Source organism: Vidua macroura, chromosome 21, assembly GCF_024509145.1.
Source record: "Vidua macroura isolate BioBank_ID:100142 chromosome 21, ASM2450914v1, whole genome shotgun sequence".
Lineage (NCBI taxonomy): Eukaryota > Metazoa > Chordata > Aves > Passeriformes > Viduidae > Vidua > Vidua macroura.
Window position 1 is genome coordinate 5,002,397 of NC_071591.1, and position 24,494 is coordinate 5,026,890.

Genomic DNA, 24,494 nt, shown 5'->3' on the forward strand with positions numbered 1-24,494 from the left:
ATCCCAGGAGCTACTGCTTCCCTCCACCTTCAGCCCCTCTTCCCTGGACTGCAAGAAGACAAAACCCAGCCCACACTGCAGAGGGAACAACACTCAAAAGAAAACATTTTCAAATGTCAAAAAGCTATGAAAGAATTATGATATAATTTTAAGAGGAAAAAGGCAGCTTTGATAGGTGATCAGACAGCCAAGGACCCAGAGAAAGTTACTCAGAATTAATCAACTCCTGATCCCCAAAGGCTTTAATGTCCTGAAGGAGAATTCTTTAACAGGAAATAAAAGATTTTTGTTATTTTATTTATCTGTATAATTACCACTCAAGACATGACTGTTGTGACATCTAATGTTTGCAAATGAGCTGTATATAATCTTACTCTCTGAAAACCAGGAAGTGCATGAGGAGGCAGCACATCATATTTAAATGGGTTTCAGAAAGAGACACAATGCACCTGTAAATAAGGAAAGCCTGGCTGCTGGAACCCAAAAGTGGAACACTGGTCAGAAAGCAACGGCTCTCCATCCTCACACAAACCTGGTTTAAATTGAATCCTAACTCCAGCATCATTCTGAATCTTTTTGATCATTTCTCCATTTCTTCCTATCACAATTCCAACAGCATACCTGGGCACAGAGACCTGATGGGAAAGGCAAAGGAGTATGAAAGTGCAGAGAACTAGACTGAATGACTCTGATTTTACAAGGAGATGCTCTTAACTTTGAGGACGGGCCATGTTAGGCAGCTCCAGGCTACAGAACCGCATCGCTTGAGAAAAACACGTGGCCACAAATTCCTTCCCCACTAAATGAACTCTGCACTACAAGAATGCAGCTTAAATTATAAAGTGCCATCTGGGAGTCCACGAGAACTCCTCCTCTTTGCAGAGCCAGACTCAATTCTTCTGGCAAAAAAAAAAGAACACAACACATTTAAAAAAAAGCTTACAGGTTACAAGTGCAGTTGGATGACTCCCCCCAGTACCCATCCCACAGGGAGGTTAGCAGAGCACTGTGAAGGAAACGTACCTCTATGCTGCCTCCTCCCATTCTAGCACTGAAATCACTGCGTACGCCTCGGAAGTCTGCCTGATCTTTCTCTCGGATGATCTCCAGTACCATTTCCCTCGCTTGCTACATGGGGAAAGAAGTTACAGTTAGCTTCAAATTATTCTGCTTGCCCTCCTGGTGTTAGGGCCTCAACAGTGGGTAATGGTCAGGCTTCGGGCAGGGGGATCTCCATCTGCTGAACAGGAACAGCAGTCTGATTTAGGATTTCTTTTACCACAGTCTGTTCTTGATGGCATCTTCTATGTCTGACAAAACATGCCAGGTGCACAAGGTGGCAGTTTCTTGGGTGCAATTGCTTTCTCCAGTCTTTCAGAAAAGGTCCTTTAACTTTTAAAGTATCTTTGCTTTTTTGTTGTTTTTTTAAATTAAAGGAAGTGGATGCCCTTTCCTACTGATAGAACAGAAACCAGTACAGAAGCTGTTGGCAGCATGACAGAGATCATGCCCACTAAGAGCTACAGAGCACATACCAAGGAGGCTGCTGGGCTGCACTGAGCTTACTGACTCTGAGAAGTTAAACCCAAATCTGCAGCAATCCAGCAAGACATTTTCTGAGACAAATGGATATTTTTCCTACCTACTGACAGCACTCAAGGCCATTCACAAGCCTGCATGTAGCCCAGCTAGTGAAAGTCTGCCCTGGAAATTAGCCAGCAGTATTCACCAACAAAATCAAAAAAGCCTGTAAGTCAAACCCCAGCATTTGTTTCTATCTACTACCAGTCAAGCTTTTGACATCTTGGTTCTATTTCCAAGCTTGAGGACAGTGGTGAGGTGAATCTCTCTCATTTTTACATATTTCCCTATGTCCTCAAAGTATTTTAACAGAAAGAAACAACTCAAAGCCATTTCAGAGATGCCAAGACAGAAATATGGGTGATGGAGAGATTTCAGAAGGATTTGAGGGAGTTAAGAAACACTGTTGCAGCATCCACAGAATCCCACCAAACCCAAGGATTCATCACACTTCTTAAACACTTCCTAAGTGTGCTCAGCTTTAAGTGCCTCAAGGATCTTCCAGCCTGTGCAGTCTCCATGTTTCCTTCAATGGAAGATGTGACAACAGCAAATCCTGCACAGCAGAAGCCACGTGGGAAGTGGCAGCACTGAGAGTATGGTTTGGTTAAAAGTAGCCAGACTGTCATTAATCTCCTTTTGCACAGCTATACCTCCACAGTAAGAATTTCAGGGGGAAGAAATAATTAACTCTAAAACTTGCAATAAGAGCTTTGAAACATACTACCCAAACACTATGCCTGAGCAACATCAACTGTGGCAGCAATTTATGATTAGGGAGATCCTATGAAACAGAACTACCTCCATTGGAGACAGGAATGCTAAGCTAGATTTAAGTACTTAGCAAGGTATGAAAGGCACTTGCTGAGAAGTGGAACATGCTGTGGCTAAACTTTAATGCTCTAATTCAGGCGCTCCCATCACACTGCAGTCCCCCAGTCTCCAGCTGATGGTTTTTTTTTTTTTTCCAAACCACAGGTACATCCACATCTGCAGAACTCTGACACAAGGAGACTGAGGCATGACTATTAAGCAAACCCCTTGGTTTCAGGAGTTGTTGTGGGATTGGTTTTTAATTACCTGCGTCGATTGGCTGTCTGAGGTAGTTTTGTGAAAGGTTCACTGTCTCAAACGTGTGGTTCAGTCAGTCACTAAGAACCCATTTGCTTGAGAGACATGGAGCTCTCATTTTTTGTCACACAGTGGAAAGCATTTCAAAACTACTTTCTCCAAACCCTCCCCCTCATCTCTACTCCTACCCATGTGGAGTATTTATATGGAGTGACAGCTCCTAAGTTATGCTGTAAAACAAACTGCTCTGGTGTTTTAACTTGCTCTACTCAACCTTACAGAACAAACAAAACCAGGAAAGATTATTACATTTACAGTTGGATTTGACTCCATTAGGTGCTCACAAATACACTCAGGTTTGAATTTCTCCTCAGTTCTCTTGGGCAATCAGTTTGCTTGTGTTACATACCTGTACTTTAAAGGCATCTCCAGTAATACGGAGAGGTTTATCTGCTCCAGTAGGCAAAGGACCATCTTGGATCATAATCATTTTCACACCTGTTCGCTCCTGAAGAAAAAGCACAGAGCAATTTTCTAAGCAGAGTCCCTAGAACAAGGGACTAGATTTTGGTTACTAAACATTATGAAGGTGAAAGCAGCACCGTTACAGAATGCACAAATTCAGGAACAGTCCCAGAGTGTAAAGGACTGCCAGAAACTGCACTGCTCCTGAGGGTCTCAAATAACTGAAATCCTTGCAAGAACAACCCCCTCCACCTCAACTACTGACTTTCCAGCCCTTTCCAAAATCTGTAGCTCTCTGCATGTAACAGTTAAGTGACCAGCCTCCAAACTGTATGACAGAGGTCTAATAAGGGCACTCAAAACCCTTCCATTTTTGACCCTAAGTGTTTTGCTATAACCCTCTATTCTTTAAAAACTTGTACCAGATGGAGGAATAAAGAACATCCAGGAACACAGTTTATACATAACACAACACTTAATTAGAAAGGGGTGGGATGAGAAAAAAAGATGACATATGGCAGCTTTACCACAGATCAGCAACAAAAGAGAAGCAGAGCACTCCACAAGAGCATGGCTGGCATTAAAAATACTGCAAAGCAGAGCAGACATGGCCCTTCCTTGGCTACAGGGATCCCCTCCTAAACAGCACACACCAAGTGTTATCTACAGCACACGGGTTTCTGTCACAGTTCTGGCAAAACTCCACTACTTGTGTAGCTGGGGCCACACTGATTTTGTAACACAAGATTGGATTTGAGTCCAATCTCCGAAGGCAGAAGAGTAGTCCCTGCTGGAGAAGGTTAGAGCATTCAAGGCTCTCCATTTCAGCCTGTTCCAGTGGATCTAGAGAAGCTGCAGTAGGGAAGAGAGCCCTAAAGGAAATGCATCTTGCGCACCTGCAACTGTTTTATTGTTTCACCTCCTTTGCCGATGACTAGACCCACTTTGGATGCCGGGATCAAAATCTCCTGAATGGTACTGTTGCCATCAACATCGTTGTGAAAACCAGGTCCGTTCCGACAGCGATCTACAATCTGCCCCAGAAGCCGTTTTGCTTGTCTTTGGAAAAGAATCGAGGGAAACAACCATTAGACAACATTGCTCCACGTGACCAAGAGACCAGGAACCATCGGAATGGAGAGCGACCGGGGAGAGAAGTGGAAAGATGGAGGAAACCATAGTCAGCACAATGTTTGCCCTTTTATTTTTTTTAAACTCTTTGATGTCTATTTTCCTCTATCATGATTACTTATAAGCAGTTTGATTTTTGAAGGGGAAGAGAAAAGGAAGAGCAGCAGCATGCTCTGACCTCTTAGGAAGTTAAGGACAATAGCTGAACTATAGCATTTGGGGTGCTAACTTTGAATGAAGATGCTCTAGGTTTTAACTTTTCTAACACATATACAATAATAAAACTCAAGCTCTGGTCTCCTCCTCAGTCAAGACAAAAAGACACACACTGCTCTGAAACTAACACAGCCCATGGATTAACCATTCTCTGATCAGTCACAGGCAACTGCTTTGCTCTTCTCTACCTGCTCTTACCAGCAGCACCAGAACACTGTCCTAACACAGCCTCTGCTCCAAGCAGTAGGTGCTGAAGCTACACCACGAAGCAAGGCAGGGATATTGCAGCAGCCACCAGTGAAAGACTGGGTTCTTCTACTCCTGGTGAGAAGAGACACACAAAGAAGCATTTGGGAGATTAAAGATCCCTTCTCTAAAATCTTTAGCATGTCAGAGGTAACTGGCAGGGTTTCCTTTCATCTCCAAGACTCCTATACCAGCACATCCCATTCCTGCCCTTGTCCCACAACCCTTCTGAAAGCAGAAGAAATTCACTGGCTCCCTGTACAGACTAATGCAGCATCTTCCCCTCTCTCCACTTCACACCAAGCCATATCAGGCACCCTAAGGACGACTGACTTCTCTCTGGAGATTTGAAGAACCAGTACAAACTCATCCCTTCAAGCAGACATTCCCCCAGGGCAGCGCAGGGGGTGGTGCTCTGAGGCTGCACTCAGAGCAGAACACTGCTTGCCCTTGACTTTCTCACAATGAAAGGGAAAAAGTGGAATTTCTGGAAGCCTGCTTCAAATGTTCTGGAAAAGTTTTAGGACGTTTTATTCATCTGCCTTCATATTTTGTGCAAATTTCTTTTAGTGACAATATAGAGACCACAACAGTTAATACACAACATATTTCAGATGAGAACGGGTCACTTGGAAATTAACCCTATTAGTTTGTCACTGGATGTAACTAATGAAAACATTGCTCACAAAACCTTTCTCAATGAAGTCTGACGGTTAGAATGGTTTCCTTACTTTTCTTTTCCTACAAGTAGCCTGAAAAAACAAGTTCAAACAACCAACTTGTCAAGAATTTTAACACAAAACTAAATTAAATTTCACTTAATTCCATGTCCATGTTCTGTTTCACAAATTTAATAGTCTCACTTTTAAGATTTACTTGTATTTTATTTGAAGACAGCCTTGGACATGAGTACATTTAACTGCTTATTTCAGAACCATGAAGTCTTAACTACACCTCTCCCCCATTTTCCCACAACTGCATCTCATGAAGCATCCCAGCTTTTTACTATTTTGCTCTTGTTCTTAAATATCCTTTGCTAAAGGGGGAAAACCACTTCAATATCAGCAAGAATACACTGCCTGTCCTATGAGTTTGCCAATTATATTTATTTGGGCTCACTGCTTGCAGTATTATGGTAGAATAAGGAGATTTAAGTACCCTTAGATCTCTTTAGGAATGGAAGAATGATGAGTGTCTTCTCTTTAGAGAGACAGTCTTTGCACCAATGTATTTTCAAACGCAACTCAAAGATTTCCAGATGGATTTTAAAAAACCCACCTACCCAAAGGCTGGGGAGAGAAAGAGCAGCTCCATATGTTAAGTGTGTTCCTGTAAGCCTGAGGATCCTGGATCCAGTTCCAGCAGGAGGTCCTCAACTGGTTTGTGAGAGTCTCAAACTCAGCTCCTGGGAAGGGGGAGGGAGGAAACACTGTCCCTAAAGTTTCTATAGGTCTAAAGATAGAAATCCCTGCTGGCTGGCCACGTGTCTCTACCATGCAAGGAGCAGAATCAAGACTTGGGTTCAGTCCTTTGCTTCTTGTTGGCAGCAATGCAGAGACAAGCACCCAGTGGGCCTCATGCTGCTCTGCAACAACACCAACACCTCCAGGGAATCCTGGAGTGGCACCCACAGGCTTTGGAGGCCTCATGCAGCCCTTCTTCAGCTGGAAGGATGCTCATCTCAATAGGAGTAGGGAAGTGAAGGGGAGAAGAGAAATGCCCTTCAACAGCTTAGCTCAGTATCCTGGAAAGCTGCAGTTACTAAACTGCATCCTAGGCGCCCTAAGAGCAACCTCACCCTGAAGAGGGGAATTCCAAGGAAATTTCTGCAGAGAAGTCAAACTGCAAGTGGAAAAAAAGCCTCTGAGGTGCACAGCTTAAAGCATCAGACCAAGAGGTTCTATGCTCCAGAGACCCTCAAGTTTCTCTAGGCCAACATTTGCTGGTGTGGCTAATAACCAAGTAGCACCACTGACAGAGCACAGCATTAGGGAGAAGAGAAAGAAGGAAAAAGGAGAGAAATTAAATCAGAACTCACTCAATGCTCTCTGGTGTTCCAGTGAGTACACAGGGCCTCTCGGCCATCCCACCACTGTCTGCAAAGGAAACAAGGAGAAAACTTGTGATACATGGATTTAAAAATGTGGCAGCTATTTCAGTGACCATGAAGCACCAATGGAAGCACCACCCACCTGCACACACAGCATGCTAGAGAATTCAAAGACATCCAGGATCAACATATTTTAAATGATTTACTGGATGTCTGCATTCTTTTAAAGCCTTCCCCACCAATTAAAGGGAGGGGAAAAACTCAGATAACATTGATCAACAGTTCCCTGCACAGCACTGCAGCAGTCTTCCCCAAAGCAAACTGGCACCAAATGATCCCATTTGGACAAATGGTCTCATTTTTATGATGCAAAGCAAGCTGTATGGAGAGCTGCTGCCAAGCCTCCTGAAATGTCTTCTGCCAGGAGCTGGAGCTGACCAGATCAGTCAGAGCTGAGCAAAGTGAGAAAACCCAACAGCTTCAGGACTAAGCACAACACAGATTCATTTACTCTGCAACCATCTGCTGGTTAAAGTCAGTTCCCTCACTGTTCCATTGCCCAAACCACCTGACCAACCTGTTTTCTACCCTGGTTGGGAGGTGGGTCCCACAACAGCTCTCTCATGGCTGTCTGTATCCATGTTAATGGTGATAACACATCCTGAGCATGGAAAGTGCCTGTCAACCCTTTGACATTAAAACCTGTTCACCCATCAAACAAAGAGGGGCTTACCTGGAGCAATTTGAATTTTGCAGCCAGACTCTATCTGAATCCGTGAGATCTGTTCTCCTCCCCTGCCGATTACTGAAATGAGTTCAACAAGCATCAGAACAAACTGTTTTTCCTGGAAACTGCAGAGCACCTTCCCCCTTTTACTCCGCTGCAGCTTTCTATAAAGGAACAGTTTGACTCCAGGATTGCAGAAGAGGCATCCACAGCATGACCAAACTTATCATAGCAGAAAAACATTAAAATACTGCCGAACATTATTCTATTTGCTTGGAAAAACAAAACAAAAAAAGCCTGTCTTGCACAGGAATGGAAAGAAATAAGCATGAAAGAAATAAGGCACTAGTCTGGGTGATGCTAGGAGAGTAATTTAAGTACATTTTGTTCAGCCTGAACCAATAAGCCTGTTATTTGGGGTACTAAAAAAGGCAAACACTTGTTTCTTTGTAATTCCTATTTTACTGCCATTTTTGAATGGACATGCTATTTGGCTGTCTGCACTCAGACAGAACCACATCCTGAAATGCTCTATCAACCTCCAGGGAACACAAATATCCCTCTCCCTTAACTCTCAAGAGTTGATACATTGCTGTTTCACAACAAGACACCCAGAGCACAGACTGTGCCAATCACCATTCCTACCCTTCCCAGACTGCAAAACCAGCAAAGCTGTCAAATCACCCAGGTATTCCTGGCTCAGGATGCTCCCAGAGCAGCATCTCAGCTGTGGGGCTGCATCCCCCCGTATCCATCCACCCCCTGAACCAGGGTGAGACACAGAGATGATGCCTGTGAGCTCCCCTCTCCCAGGGCCAACATCCTCCATGTGCAGCATGGAAATGAAGAGCTCTGGCAGGAGAGGAGGGAGCCTTTCCTCTGCAGGAATTTGAGTTCCAGTCTTACAGTGTCTTTAGAGTCGGGACAAAACTTGGCGCGCTATGGGGTAATTAGCACGGCCTGTTATTTTCCTCTTTACTCTCCATATATCAAATTGGAAGGGATACACAGAGACCCAGGAGTGGAAGAGTCTATGCAATCACTGCAGTAACACATCAGCAGGAGGTGCCATTGAAAGCCAGAGTAATGATCATTAAGAGGAAGAGAGAAATTAGGATCAAGCTTGAAAGAGAACAGCATCAGGAATGCAAATCTAGGAAAAACTCTGGTCTGGTTGTTTCCCTGCAGCAAATGTGTGAGGAATTTAAAATTCTGTTTAACTTGCCTTTAGTCAACTCATATTTTAACATTTAAATGTTGTTTTCCTTCCTCAGCTCTCACAGTTTTGCATACTCAAAGTAAAATGTTGCCATGAAGGGAAATAAATTCACTTTTGACTTGTTTATGTACTGTGCTAATGGGAATTTAAAAGAGAAAAATCACTAAATTGCCCAGTAACTTGTACCAAACATTCTTGTTCTTATTACTGGTACACCAAGCTTTTCCATGAAGTTTGCATCTCGATTTTAAACACAGATCCTCTGTTCCCCATGAAGACAGCATTAAACAAGACTTATCCAAGGCTAATTAGCACAAAAACTTGTGTCAGAATCAATAGCAGTCCTGCACAGGAAACACATCACAAAGCATCAAAAGCATCCAAGGTACTTACTAAATCCAACCATTTTATCAGGCACTTTGAACTCTTCTGTTATTACAGCCCTAAAAAATAAAAGAAGATGAAAACTCCATCAAAGTCATTACAAAGAACAATTTGGAAGAAACTACAGCCCTGCCATGGAGCCTGGGCTCAGCACAGGGGTTCTGCACACACAAGTAAAAGCATATCACTGTCAAAATTATTTGTTTTGGAAGGGACCTCTCACGGTCACACAATTCCTCCTATGCTGGATCCATTTCCAGTTTATCTCTGGTATCTTGAATGGAGCTGATGGAAGAAGCTCTTTCTGTCATTCTTGCTCCACACAGATTTAATAAAAAAAAGCACAAAGTTCCCTTATCATTGAGCCTGGACCTTCCAAGCAGCAGCATCTGCCCAGTGCTTCTGGATATTCTCTTCCCAGAAGACACCAACCAAAGCCAGTCCCAACATGAAATCCCCCTTCTGATATTCACAGGTTTGGTGTTTTTGGGACTCTTTTTTCACCTGCTTGTCCTTATAATTCTTTTCCTTGGAATTAATAAAGACTGTCTTCAATTATCCTCTGAATTCTTATTATCTCAAGACTTCCATACCTATTGCTCTTTGGACATTTTCAATGTGTCTGCTTCAAAACAAATCACTCAAAGCTGCTTCCTAAGACCTGACCATAGCAAGTAGAAAGGAATTAACTTGCATTGTTCTTTGTTTAGCTTTTTCTGTCTTGTAGAAAACACAACACCATGAACGTGGAATTTGCACATATGTATTATATACAATTTGCTCAGCAATCTCAAAAGCAATGAAACACCTGCACAGTAAGTTTAATGCAGGTTTTATAGGAAGGTATATTAAAATATTTCCATTTTTTTGCTTTAGATCAGTTAGGAAAAGTGTAAAATACACACTAGACTTGACTAGCTAAGTTGCAGATTAGGTACTAACACTGCCTTTCCCTTTCTAGGATTCTCTAGAAGGTCATTAGCTTCAACTTAACCATTAAAAATTTAAGGTTCTACAGCCTTCATGCACATTGTTTGTCCCTTCTGCTGAGGCCCCAAACAGCTGGTTAGGATGGAAATGCATTACTATTCACCTTCAGGCTAATCCAGCTTTAGAAATGTTCTTCCCATCAAAGCAACACAGAAAAGTCCTCAAGAGCAGGATTTGAGAAAAACTGAGAATTTTACATTTTTACTGGATGCTGAGACATGTTGGATGACAACTCATACTTGCTTCAGTCTTCCCAAACCATCTTTGACAAAGGAGTCATCCCAGGTTGTATTACACCAACAAAACGAAATAATAACAACAACAACAACAACAGTAACACATGTCTGATACTTCCACCTTTTGCCAAAATGCCAGACCTTTTTTCACTTTTTCTGTCTTGCCCCTGCCAGGGCAGGGGAAGGGAAAGGAGAGAGAATTAATTTTTTTTTGGTCATGCAGATTTGCAGAGACCAAATCAAAGTTTCACATCAACTCTTCTTTTTTCATCAGAACAAACAGCCCAGGCTGTAGAAAACCCAAGCTGACAGTTTTTCCACATTCTCAACCTCTGACTTCCTAACACTACTACAGATGGTGGATCAATAAACAATTAGAATTGATCAATAAATAATAAAACATAACCCACTGCTTACCTTTGATGTACCAGGGCCCCTAACTGGTTACCTACTGTGGCAGAGAGAGAAAAAAGGGAAAAAAATCAAAGCATTAGCACGGATAAACTAACTTCATCCCTATAGAAAAAGAGTTCTTACCATTTCATCAAAAAAGAAAGAAAAGCAAAACAGTAATTTAGGTTCAGTGGCTGAAATGAATGCGTTATGTGCTACAAAACAGGAGGGGATTTCTTGATCAACACACACCACAGCCCAGTGTCCAGCTGAACACAGGATAGGGAATTGATCTGTGTCTCCCCATGCTGAGAGTCATGGGAGAAAATCCTGCCTGCCCAAATCCAAATCCCTGCAACTAACCTCCCCCCCTTCCCAAATTAAGCCCAAAGTAGTAAAAAAAGGGAAAAGGTGGGGGAGGGAGGAGGAGGGAGAGAAATCTGAAGGAGACCAGTGTGTATTAATAAACAAGAATAAAAGCCAAGCAGCCTCAGAGATTCCCTCAGTCCAAGCATTAGACACGGCTGGCACATACTTCTCTCTGTGTCTCTGATCTGTGCTCCATGGAGCCCACTTACACGGAGACCTGTTAAAGGAATAGGGCTGTTAAGTAACCTCGTGGCACCCAAAGTGTTTCAACCCAACAAAACACATGTTCTTGAACACATTCCAGGCATTTCTGCCATGCTAGCTGGTGGTCCATCTATGATTAGCAATTATCTCCCTACTGACAACCCTGAGACAGACTTCTCCCCCCAGCCCCAACAGATTAGATCTTTCTTCCAAATGTTAATGGGGAAAATATCATTAGACCAACTCATGCAAAGTAGGAACACGAGCCCTGCTGGGCTTCCTACTGGACTTTGCCTGCAGCAAACCAGCTAAAAACCAGACCATTTGGTGCTAACAACCAGTTGAAAGATTATATTGCATGCCTGGAGGGCACGGAACAAAACAAATGAAACTGGCCAACATGTGAGCTGTGATAATAAAGATGCTGTTTCAAACTACCTTGCAGCAAGCTGCACATTCTTTGACCTGAAATAAATTGGCAATCAGCTGGCAGGGATAGAAAGTGGATGCATCCCACACTCTCTAAATCTGGAAGAAAAATGCATCAAGCTTGTGGCCAAACACTTTACTCGAAGAATACAGACAAAGAGAGTCAATTGTGTATTTCTGCTGCGTGTCAATACCTCCATGATAGTTCAGGACCAAAATATTGATAATGTATCGATTTTATTATTCTCTCCAGCTCAGTGATAAGACAACTGCTGTGTTAATTGACTCACTTAGATTTGTCTTTGCATATTCTCACCTTGAATATGAAAAGCTCTAATTTGATAATTGTGAATATTGCAGTTGAAAAAGGTGGGTGATGTAATGGGGAATATTTGCTCTGGCTGATAAGCTTCTACCACGGAGCTGAGCCAATACAACCAAAGTCAGAATATTTCAACTCCACGCAGTAGGTCTGGTGGTATTGGTGTAGTGTGGGGTTGCCACAGCCAAGGCCACTCATTATCAAGATGCCAAAAAAAGTGGTTTTAACTCTGCAAAGGCTGTATTTAAATCTCCACTTCGCATTTCAATTCACCAGAACAGCTCTCTTAGCAATCTGTTCCGCTGTGGCCGCTGCCCACAAATTATGAGACAGATACACATCCTATAATCAACTCCCCAAGTTCATGCAAGGAAGGGAAGAGCCTTCATTTTGTAACACAATCCTACACTTGAAAAAGTCAGCTTGTGAGGGGAAACCTGTACGAGCACAGGAAGTTAAATCAGTCAGGGAATTAATGCTTTAGATGCAGGTAGCAATGTCTCTCCAACCCAGTCTGAGTTGCAGAATCAAAACGGAGTAAGCCATTCACCCCCACAGGGAGGTATCAGCCTTAATGCATGTTTATTGTACAAATTAGTATGGAAAAATTATGCCACAATAACTTATGTGAGAGACCATTCCTTCTGCAGTTCACAGGTAACTTCTCAAAAAACTGAGACTGAAGGCAAATGGAGAGAAATGGAAATTATTTACTTCAAGTCAGTTATGATTTCTCTCTGTTTTTTAGGGGAAAAATGGTGTGGCTCCCAGTTCCAACAACCTAAAGGGCCATTCCTTCTCCAACATGTTCATTTTTCTCTGAAAAACAGGGACTAATAGAGAGGCAGGGCTGGGGCAGCCACAATACTGAAATCTGATGCACCATTCCACTGTCTCCCTTCACACCAAGGAGGGGGCTGAACTCTGACAAACCACATACATATTTTCCCCTTTTACATCTATTCAGTACAATTTAACTGTAACTGCAGTCATTTTACTGCAAATAAGGAAAAATACTGAATAAAATCAGCACAATTTCCTATTAATGGCACCTGCTGGTTGATAACTCTTCATTCTGCTTTACGCTTCACCTTAACTGAATTCTACCTAACAGACACTCAAAACAAATGCGGATTTTTCTTCCACCCCACAAAACAGAGCAGTGCCTCCCACTAAATTAATGTGCATGATAGGAATATACAATCTCTTCAGGAATATCTTCATGGCTAGAATAAAATCAGAGTGACACATCTCCTTGAGAGCAGTGGAACAGGGCTGCTTTTCATACTTAAGAGTCAAAATGGGATCATCATAAATTTTAGAAAGCTACAAAGATTGTTATCCTAGATCTCCATCATTAAATATTGATAGATTTTTTTCTTGAATTAAATAGTCAAACCCTAATAATTTTTGTGTGTGACTTCACTGCAAATATTTGGAGGCTTTGCCCCCCTCCCTTAAACCACCTAATTTTAAAAAGTGGCCATTTGTAAAGTTACAATTTTAAAGAATAGTGGCATTTTGTGTATTAAATGAAATCTTTTGCCAAGAGATCTGGACTTTTGCCCTGGTCCTACTGCTGCAGATGTGTCAGAGCATCAGTACTGACTTTCATCAGCAATAAGACAGGGATAGAATTCCCTTCTGCCCATCACTATTTTTATTGAAAACACATTGGGGGAAAAGAATAAAGTACTCTGTACAGCAGGTCATGTCGTGTTTGAGCCCTTGGTTCTACTACAATCAAATTTTATTAACAGAACAGCTCATCTTCAGATCTGGATGTACCACAGGAGCTTCCTGAGGAGAGGGGAGTGGAGAGAGGGGGGTGTGAGGCTTCTCCAAGGTCTCTCACCTTTGTTTTCCCAGACTCAAAGGGTGCCCCAGCCTTCAGCTGTAATGCTGCTGCTTAATCCTATGGATCTCACAGGACACTCCTTTAAAGGAGCCCAAAGCAGGGCAAACAAAGGGGAATGTTCTGTCCATAAGTCTCTTGGCAGCAGACTAGATCCCTCCTTCCTTTGAACAAAAGGAGGCTGCTTCTTTAATGGTTATTTAGCATTAAACAAACTTATTAATCTGTGCTGATAATTAGAAGGACCTTTTAATTAGAATAGAGGCCAGGGGCAGCAGTTGGCCCTTAACAGGTGGGCTGGGGTCTGTCCTCAGCAGCAGCCACAGGCAAGATGCCACCAGGTCTCTCTGCAGTTCGGACTCACCTGTCCCTAGTGCTCCCCTTCACTGAGAAACATTAACCCCTGCAAGTGGCCACAGAAATGCCAGCTGTCACTTCCCAGGAGCAGTACAAATAAACCTAATCTCTTCCCTGCACTACAGCTGTTTGCAGGATTACTTTCAAGTTGTTTCCAGAAAGGGGGAAAAAAGAAGCCAGGGAAAAGAGAAATAATCAGTCTCAAGCTCCATCTAACACCAATGAGCCAGGTTTCCAGGGTTGATCCTGCTGCTCCTCAGTTCAGATGAGGGTTATGTTAAGGGAAGTGCAAAAAAACACTCACACATCCTGGTTTCCGACACTATGATAAATCTGTTTTTCCTGGAAATGCTTGAAAAGCAGCTGAATTTGTTTTGATCAACACACTGACACCTGTCTTAAGACCACTTCCTCAGCTGGCATCAGGCAGCCACAGCAGCAGCTGTTTACAAAAACAGATGGGAAGAATGAGATTGTCCTGAAAGACAGTTCTCCTGTCACCTTAAATACTTTCCTCTGGAGACTATTTTTTCAGCAGTATTTAGGAACAGCGAAAATTTCCCAAGAGCTGCATGGGAATAAGGAAGCAGTGAGACCTGCACCCAGCTGTGAGCATGCAGTGTATAGGGAAATTTCCCACCAGATTTGTTTCCAACCCATCCAGAGCAGTAGAATGTATCCTAATCCACTATAAAACGCACTATAACATTTCTAGAGCATGTGTAACAACATAATCACTTCTTGACAACAACATCTCCAAACTGAGCTTTGAGAGAGAAGTGTGGGCATGAAATTCCAGCACCCTTTGTTTGCAGCTAACAGAGAACTAAAAAAATCATCCAAATAGGAAGTGCTTTCTTAATTTAAGTGTCCTATTAAAAGCAACTTTCATCTTCCAGAAGTTTAAAGCTAAAGCTGCATTACAGACATTTAATTACATGGCAGCAAGAGCAGGTAGCCCAAGACTAAGATATGGATCACACCACAAAGAGATCCAGAGCAAGAAGCACACACAGCTTCAGGAGTTGCTTTGCCAGGCTGCAGGTAAAGAACAGCACAGGAGGATCCCACATGTAGAGGGGAACTCATCACGCAGCTGCATCTCAGTACAGGATTTACTAATACCATTAGAAATAAAATCCAACATGACCCAAGCTGAAAGAAGTGCTACAACCCTTATCCCTACCCTGACAATTCCTTCTTCTTTGTCAAATTCCAGCCCTTTAAAATATTACTTCTGTCATTTCTCTTCTCCTCAAAGACCTCACAGACCAGATTTTTGGGAGGGGAGTTGGACAAAGTTATATACAGATGTGTATGAACAACCCAGTGGCAAACACAGCATTGGAGCTACTTTAAAACAATAACAAACAAGGTCCAGTGCTGAGGACAGGGTGAGCAGAACAACTGCTGATCCAGGAGTCAGGAACAGCCACTCTGGGAGGCTCTCCCAGGAACAACACCCACTCCATGGAGTTATCTACACAAGATACCAGCAGTAATGCACTTTTCCAGCCCAGACTGCTACTGTATTGACACGGTCTGTGTCAACACAAACAAGGCTCACCAAGTTCTAGGGCTCGTCAGTACAAGTTGAAGTACAAAGTCCAACCTGTCACTAAAGCACTACGACCAACTCACGTGTTACGAGTTCCTAAAACCCATTTTGCCAAGTGGTCAGATCTCCAGCTCAGTCTGATGAATCAATGAAAAACACAAGCAGGACAAATGCTGTGAATGACTGGTTCCCAGAAGATTATTTTTATTCTTTTTCACACACAGCCACGTCCCTAAGCTCAGAGCTGTTCAGCATTCCCCAACACTGCCCAGCACCTTCCCCTGCAGAACCAGCACACACCAGCAATGCCAGACCTCTGGCTTCTTAACAAAAGGATGTTCCAGTCCAAGATACAAAGTGTGGGGGCTCACCCAGATAAATCCATTCTCTCCTGGAACCCCAAACCAAAGGAGCAGCAGCAAGCTGTTGCTCAAATAGAGCCAAGAGCAGAGAACAGAAGTGGGTGGTGGCATGTGTTCAGAAAACAGTAATGTTAGCAAGCCAGAGGCTCCACATGAAAGAAACTTCTCCCCATGCACCAGCATGTTTTTTCAGACTGAGGAGCAGACGTGCAGTTATTTTCAGCCTTTGTATCAGACAGAAAAAAATTATTTTCAAAATGAAGTGCTAGGCAGCAGCCTGGCTTATCTCCTCAGTACTACTGAACATATTCATGGGGGAGAGAATCACCCAGCAGGGCTACGAGTGTCTGGAAAAATACCAGAGGAAATGGCAAAAAGGAAGACATAGCCATGCTTTTTATTTCTTCACAAAAAAAGGTGAGCTCTTTGCATCTATATAGCAGCAGATAATACAGTTTAAACACTTGTAACAATGCATATAATTTATAAAACCTAAAAAACTCTTGTTCTAACATTTTTGTTGTTCCCACCAAACATAAGAAACTAGTGGCTTATTTTAAAATTGTAACAATTCATACAATATTGACTTATGACAGTTACCAGTTATGGTCCACGCAATAAACTATCCTTTGGCTACAGCCAATTTTAAGTTCTTCAGAGATTTTAGAATTCTCAATTAATTATGGAGAAAGTGAAGCTAAATACTGGAAGTTTCCTTCCAACTTGCATCATCTTACATAAACACCTTTTCTCCTTAAAATTCAAGTAAAAAAGCAACTAGAACTTGACAGCAACTCAGCTCCTGGGCTGTGTTGGAAACAGATGGAAAGGAACACTTGTAATATTGTCCCTACACATTACCTGCTCTCAGAAAATAAGTGCCATCAGGGGAGAACATGTGCTGTGTACACCTATATGTGGGCTCCAGAACAGGCCCAATGAACAAATCCTCCTCCCTCCCTCAACTACCACAGACCAAGATTTAAATGACACCGTTTGTTTGCTGATTCCCAGAGGTCATGAACTAACAAAGAATTGCTTCACATTAATACTACTGCCTAAGAACACTGTGCAATCTAGGTGAGAGTCAACAGCACAGGGCATCTTGTATAAAATGTCTATACACAGAAAGATGCATTTTCATCCTTAAAACAGACAACTGCCTCCATAGATGAATTTCAGGAGCTGCATCCACAAGACTGACTAATCACAGCCAGCTTACCTCCATCATCCAGGGGCCGTTTCTGCACTCCATAACCGTAGACTGACGGGTCCACAAGTGTTGTAGAATTATTCAAGTGAGGAATATCTCCAATTTTAGCAGCAATCTACAAAAAGGGGATAAAAGCATTATCAGCCACCACAACTAAACACTGTTTCCCCCAATAAAGCATTGACCCCAGGCCAATCTTCTCTCAGGTATTTACTATATAGGTGGATTTGTAACAAGGTGCTTCATTTGTAAAGCAAACAATTTTCTGCTTACTTTTAATATTTGCTTAATTAAGACCATATTCACCCAGTTCCTCTTCCTGATCATAAGTAGCCCTGGAACATTATATTCAGGATTATTTGCTCGATGGACAGCTGACAAGCTAAATCTTGCTAAGAGGAGGGTTCAAACTAACCCACCAGTTTTGTCCTGGAGAAGCTGCCACCACCAGAGCTGTGTGGGAGGACACGTGCTTCCTCCTGCATCCATGCAGATCCAGACACACAGAAATGCACTCACACATCCATGGGGGAGCAGAGGGAGAGAATGGAAACACACAGCACAAGGATAGGTTTGGGAACTCCCTGTCAAAAAAACTGGATCACTCTTGTTTACTGAGTGAGGAATAAGCCAGTGGGCAAACTATCAGTCCAAAACTAGTTTCCATTTCCTGCAGTGGTCAGTACAGCACAAACACAACTAATGCTGTCTGTGCCTCTGCTTCCAAGCCTTCCAGAGGGGAAACTGCCATTCCCTGCTGAGCCAGGATACAAGGAGTTTATTCAGAGGAAAGAGGAGACAGTCAGGTATCACAGTAAGGGGACTAAGGTACGCAAATAAACTGACACACATACCTAAACATCACTTAATACAAGTGAAAAGTTAAGCTCATCTCTAGTGACATTTGGGGGACAGCTGTACAGGTGGGTGCTGACAACACAAGCTCTTCTAGCTGCTCTCTGAGCTAACTGAGAAATCCACCCCAGAAACACCCAGGTGCATTCCCTGGGTGCTGCACCCTCCCAGGACAAGCAAACTGCAGTCTCACAGCTCCCTGTGCCTACATAAAGTATTTTGCTGTAATAAACAAGCACAGACCAAAGCAGTTACAGAACAAATATAAAGTACACTGCATGCTGCAACACTTGCAGCCTTTCCCAGCAAAAATAAAATCATTTAATCAAATCTTTACCAAGAGACTGATCAGGAACAGGAGCAGATGAAAGAGTATTTTACACTGACCAGTATATCTAAAGACTTCTAAAATTTGTGTTTCACTGCAACAGAAAGACATCTACAGCAGCTCTGCTTGTTGACACTATCTTCTGCTGCAGTGGAACAAACAACTGCCCAAGATGCAGAACCACAGGGTACTGGAAAAAAGCTATTTGAAATAATCTTGAAAGATTGAGGGCACTGCTTTTAGAAAGAGAACAGGTAACATTCTGTTCAATGCCTTCCATGAAAAGGTCCCCAAGTTTGGGCCATTTTCTCCTTATAGTCCATTCTATCTTGTCTCCTTTTGGAAAGTCAGAAAGTTTGTTGTGTCAGAAATGTCAGAGCTAGAGAATAAAATCTTCCACTGGTACCAGCTGCAATTCTGTAGTGAAGTTTTCATGAAAAGCATTTTGTATATCAACATCTCCAGTAAGTCCCCAGACAGCTGGTTCTGAAAGCATTAACACACCCTGTCCTCTCCAGGAGGGAAGGCCAGGTGATGCTTTACTCTTTTGTTAAATGTTGTACTGCATCCATGGATTCAGCCCTTTGCCCCTTCCCCTCATGTTTGGGATGAAGAGGATTTTAATGAAATACAAAGAGCAGAAATGTTTTCTGACTACTTCAATGCTGAAACATAAATTTGAAAATATATTGTACAGCAACCTATTGACAGCTTTCGTATAGCAACTTACAACACAGACCAAAAGGAACAGTGTCAGGTCTAACACACCTGACATATTTTGGGACATTTGATTTCAACACCCCCTTCAAGAACTCTCTTTCTGTCAGTAGTTATTTACCATGACTTATAAGTTATGGATGACCCTTTAGAGGTGAAATCACTCAGCACACATTCCAGGAAAATAAAAAAACCAGTCTGTGGGTAGCAGAAGCTGGCTTAGGGAAGGAAGGCAGCCTGAAGTACAAAGGTGTTCAGGCCCAGCCTGCTGGCCCCAAAGCTGTCTACTCCCACCTCAGGGGAGCTTTGTGAACCCCTGCTCACACTGAGCACACAATGATCACCCTGGCACAGAATCCTCCAAGTAAAGGGCAAAGCAAGAGTGTTAAAGCAACTTTTACATTATCAGCTTTTAGGATATTTTCCTTTCCCCCCCCTTTATTTAAACTTGTATCCTTATCTCTAAAGCCTTCCAGCTGCCACTGGATTACAGGCAGACAACGGTGCCACCTCACCACAGCAGGAAAATACACCCTGCAAAATGAAGAGCTGAGCTTTTAAAGTAGATGTTGCAGCTAAAATACATTTTAACATCTCATGTTCAAATGGGAAGCTCAGTTTTTATGACAGGTTCAGCAGGGAGGTAAGCACAAAAATTAGGACATGGCAAAAGCAAGCAGACCTAGCCCTTATCTGCCTCAATGACCTTGAGTAATGTACTGCTGTTAGCCACTGCTTTTGTCCTGCTCTATGTCAGCCTTAGGTTTTTTCCTCCCCCTTAAACCCAATGCATCCATTTTATCAAGCTCTGAAATACACTAGGGAAAAAGCATCACTGTTTCTGCACCCAAATTCCCCAAATAAAGCTCTCCAACAAAGACTTTAAAGGACAAGACAAGCCCCAGCTGCAAATTGCACTGATAAAGCCAAGAAAAACAAGTTAATCCACGAAGTTTTGTGGGAGATACAAGTTTTCCTATACCTTGCACTTCTGTTCTCCTATACATTTAAAAGCCAGGAAAATGACAATACAAAATACAGAGTAATACAAAACCACTGCTAAATATGAAGCTTCTTTGCTAGGCACACACAAACACCAATATCTGCAGAATTCAGCTTTCAAGAGAACAGGCCCAGCTTCCAGGAAAAACCTCTCCATGGTGCCTTGCAAAGAACAGCTACAGATAAAATCACCAATTCTAGGTATTAACAGGATAAAAAAACCCAATAAGGCACTGTCATCTGACCCTTCAGACTATTCTGGTCCTTGTGCTGCTCCTCCCATTCACTCAGCAGAACACCTGAGTTGGGGTGACAGACATTTCTGCAGAGCTCTGCAGAAAGCAATGAAACCATCCACAACCATTTAAACTTCATGTCACAGGTGGCTTTCCTAAATACCAGAGTAATTGGCAAAGCCCAAATCTATTTGAGGATGACCTGAAAAAGGACTCTGCAAGGGGGTAAAGAAAAGTTTGTCCAAAGCCCCTCCATTACCACAGAAATTAAAGTTAGAGCCTGACAGAGAGGGATTTCAAACACAGCCTGTTGACTCTCAGTCAGTCTCAGGATATTCCCCATTTTTGAGGTAGCCAGGATGGCACATCACAGGCTCACCAAGCCTCAGCCTCTCCTCTCCAGAGCATTCCCAGAGCACCCAGCAAGATACTGTTTGGTCAATAAGAACAAAACTTAAGGGCAGTCTGAGAGAAATTCATTTTAGTCCAAAGTACAAGCAGCTCTGCTTATTTTCTGATCCCACTATTCAAAAGGGGAGCAAACATCCTTTCTCTCTCTCCCCAAATTGCCACAGAAAAGCCAGTCTGCCTGGGAGCAGGTGCACAGATCTGTCCCCACCTAAGAGCCATCAATCCACTTGAGAATGATGCAGAAGATGCAGGACAGAGCAATTCAAAGTCCCAGAACTGCCTTGAAAAAGTAATTATTCATAAATCCCAAATATTTCAGAGTCCACAAAAAATCCAGGCAAGTCCAGCACAAACGCTGAAAGCAATGCAAGGTAATTTCTTTCAAATATATTCTAGGTTTCTATTTTACATTCCCATAATCATCTCACATCCCTGTGGCTCTGAGGAATGCAGCTACTTTCCTTGACTCAGGGAAGTCTTCCTTGTCCTGAAGTTATGTCCTTGTTTAGATATTCAGAAGCAAGCACTGTATTCCACAGCCTGATTGTAATGTTGTGGCTCTCATGAGAACTGAATTTAGTAAATTTGGTTACTGGTCTTACATGTGACACAAAACCTTGAAAGACTCAAACATCAAGCCGGGGATGACCAACCCGTACAGTAACAACCATGGCTGAATTTCTTTCCTCTGCTCCCTCATTCCCTTAGAGCAAAAGTAATACTCCAAAAAGGCCAAAACCAGAACAAAAGCTGTACCAGATCACAGACAATGAGCTGTACCAGCTCAAATGCAACACCAAACACCCTTGGTGAAAGCTCTGCCATCACCTCCAGAGAAATATTGGGTGTAGCTGCCTTTTCATTTTCTCCTGATTCTCAGCCAGGAAGTTCCATCACAGATTGCTTGGGTGGTGAGGCAAACATCCATCACCTGAGCATTGAAGAGCATTTTCAGTAACATTTGGTAACAAGTCATCAGTGACAATCTAGTTCTGTGCAAGAGAAGACCACCTGCTCCCTTACCCAGCCTCTACAGAACCCAATTAAATCAAGTACTTTCACAGGGGAAGGAAACATTTTAGCCCTCCAACAGCTATTTTCATCCCACAAACACTAACAGAAAAAAAATCATATTCAACAGGCAGCAAACAACTCACTGCACAAAAATGTAGGGCACTGCTCTCCCACAAACACGTGCAGAGCCCACATTTCCCAGTGCACTTGTTTCCAGGGTGAGAGACAGCCAGGAGGTTGCTGCTGGAATCTTCCAGTTTTAGGCTCATGGAAACCCAGCACGTACAGAATAATTGCAGCAAGTATAATGAACTTAAGAACAACAAAAGCAAGTAAGTGACCACAGCCAGGGCACAGAATTATTTACTATTTATGATTCCATCTCCCTCATGCACGGGCTGGGGCCTCACAGATTCCCCCTACAAACATGATGACAGCTCCAGATCTGTTCAGATCCGTTTGTCTGTGCTGTGTTTGAGCCCAGGATGCTCTGAGGCATCACCCTTTATCCTGTTATTGATCACCAGTGGTACACACAGAAGGGTTTGGGGTGGAAGGGACCTCAAAGACCATCCAGTTCCACCTCAGGGTCACCTTCCACTGTCCCAGGTTGCTCCAAGCCTTGTCCAACCTGGCCTTGGACACTTCCAGGGATGGGGCAGCCACAGCTTCTCTGGGCAACCTGTGCCAGGGCTTCACCACTCCTCCAGGGAAGATTTTTTTCCTAATACCTAACTTAAACATCCCCTCTTTCAGTTTGAACCCATTCTGCCTTGTCCTGTCACTACAGTTCCTGATGGAAGAGCCCAGTCCCTCTCCAGCTTCCCTGCAGCCCCCTCAGATCCCAGAAGATGCTGTGGTGTCCCCATTCAACCTTCTCTTCTCCAGGCTGAACAGCCCCAGCTCCTTCAGTCTGGCTCCACAGGACAGGTGCTCCAGACCCCTGATCAACTTCATGGCCTCTTCTGGACTTGAAACACTCACAAAATAATTTCAACAACCAGCACTTCAAGCAAATCATTATTTTCTTTAACATAAATGGGTTATTCAACTGCTAACAGGTGGTAGCATTATCAGATGATATTTAAATGAGATGTTTCTGCAATGAGAGGCCTTCAGTAAGATAGAATCAGGTCAAGACAAACACAGCTGCAGCACCTCTCAGCTGAACTGCATCAAGCACAAAACCCTGTCTGGGTGCTCAGACATCACATGTCAAGGACAGGGCACTTTCCCAGTGACTGAAAGAAGCAAGGCCTGGCTCACCCTGGAGCAGCTCACACCCCACCAGCCTGTGCTGAGGAGGAACTCAATGGCCCCAGAGCAGCTCTTGGTGCCCTGGGAGGTGCAGGGTGTGGATCAACACCACCAGGTGCCTCAGTGCAGGTCACTGCAGGCTGCACAGAACAGGGACTGGCTGCCACACTGACTCCCAGGTGAGCTGAGAGTGAGGGGAGAGCACCTCAGTTCCATTACAGAGAGCACTTGAGAGGTGTTAGGGTCCAGCTTAGTTTCCTCAGAAGCCTGTCAGTGAAAGCACAAAGTCTGGGCAACAGAAGGGGATTTCTCCCACCTGGCCTGTAAAACTGGAGAGAATAAAGTCAGAGTCTTTGAGCACCTGGTGGGCTCTGGTCCTGGCACTCAGCTGTGTCACAGCTCCTTAATGTGCAGTCACCAAGCACAAGTGCAACCTGCTCAGAGATGAAACAAACACCTGAGACAGACCTGCAGCAGGAGATGTGAGGAACAGCCACAGCACCCGTGCTGTGAGCAGCAGCTTCTTGGTGTGCAGCCACTTTCCACAAACCAAGGAGCACACAAACACCTGGAATATCCTGTACTGAAGGCAAGGGCACTGGTTCCTGCAGGGCTGGGCACTTCCACTGAAACCTCCCATTTCAGCACTGGGTAAGCTCATGGGTTCCTCTGGGGAGCACCTCGCTGCCCCCTCCCTCTCTCCCTGGAGGGAATGCCAAGCTCCTGCTCTGCCAAGGTCTGTATTCACAGAATGAATTAGCTTGGAAAAGATCTCTGAGGCCGTGGAGTCCAACCTGTGACTGACCACCACCTTGTCAGTCAGAGCATGGCACTGAGTACCACATCCAGTGTTCCCTTAAACACCCCCAGGGACGGGGACTCCACCACCGCCCTGGGCAGCCCATTCCGATGTCCAATAACCCTTTCTGTGAAGGAATTCCACCCAATGTCCAAGCTAAACCTCCCCTGGCATAGCTTAAGACTGAGTGCTCTTGTCCTGCCGCCTGGGAGACAACTCCGGGCCGCACCTGGGGCCAGCCTCCTTTCAGGGAGCTGCACCCTGTGCCAGCCCCCCCCGAGCCTCCCCTTCCCCAGGCTGAGCGGCCCCAGCTCCCTCCGCCGCTCTTCACGGCACACACACCCCAGACCCGTGCCCAGCTTCGCTGCCGGTCTCTGGCCGAGCTGCGGCTCAGCCCACGCACCCGGCCCGTGTGAAACCCGCACCGGCACCGGCTCACGGAGCCTGCGGGCCGCCCCTCCCGCACAGCAGCGCCGCTGCCCTGGCACCAACCCCGG

At 43.8% G+C, this 24,494-nt stretch overlaps 1 protein-coding gene across 5 annotated transcripts in view; it reads right to left on the reverse strand.

The window, feature by feature from the left end:
• FUBP3 (far upstream element binding protein 3) overlaps positions 1-24,494 on the reverse strand; it is a 39,285-nt gene that overhangs the window by 14,530 nt on the left and 261 nt on the right. For 3 of the 5 annotated variants that reach the window (XM_053996448.1, XM_053996447.1, XM_053996444.1), the window contains exons 2-11: positions 17,388-17,493; positions 11,245-11,295; positions 10,734-10,767; positions 9,100-9,149; positions 7,494-7,565; positions 6,749-6,806; positions 4,014-4,176; positions 3,062-3,160; positions 1,024-1,128; positions 533-635 (exon numbers count right to left, since the gene is read on the reverse strand). In XM_053996448.1, the coding sequence (XP_053852423.1) occupies positions 533-635; positions 1,024-1,128; positions 3,062-3,160; positions 4,014-4,176; positions 6,749-6,806; positions 7,494-7,565; positions 9,100-9,149; positions 10,734-10,767; positions 11,245-11,295; positions 17,388-17,493 (841 nt within the window). The remainder of the gene's footprint in view (positions 1-532; positions 636-1,023; positions 1,129-3,061; positions 3,161-4,013; positions 4,177-6,748; positions 6,807-7,493; positions 7,566-9,099; positions 9,150-10,733; positions 10,768-11,244; positions 11,296-17,387; positions 17,494-24,494) is intronic. The other 2 variants (XM_053996445.1, XM_053996446.1) reach the window with 2 other exon arrangements.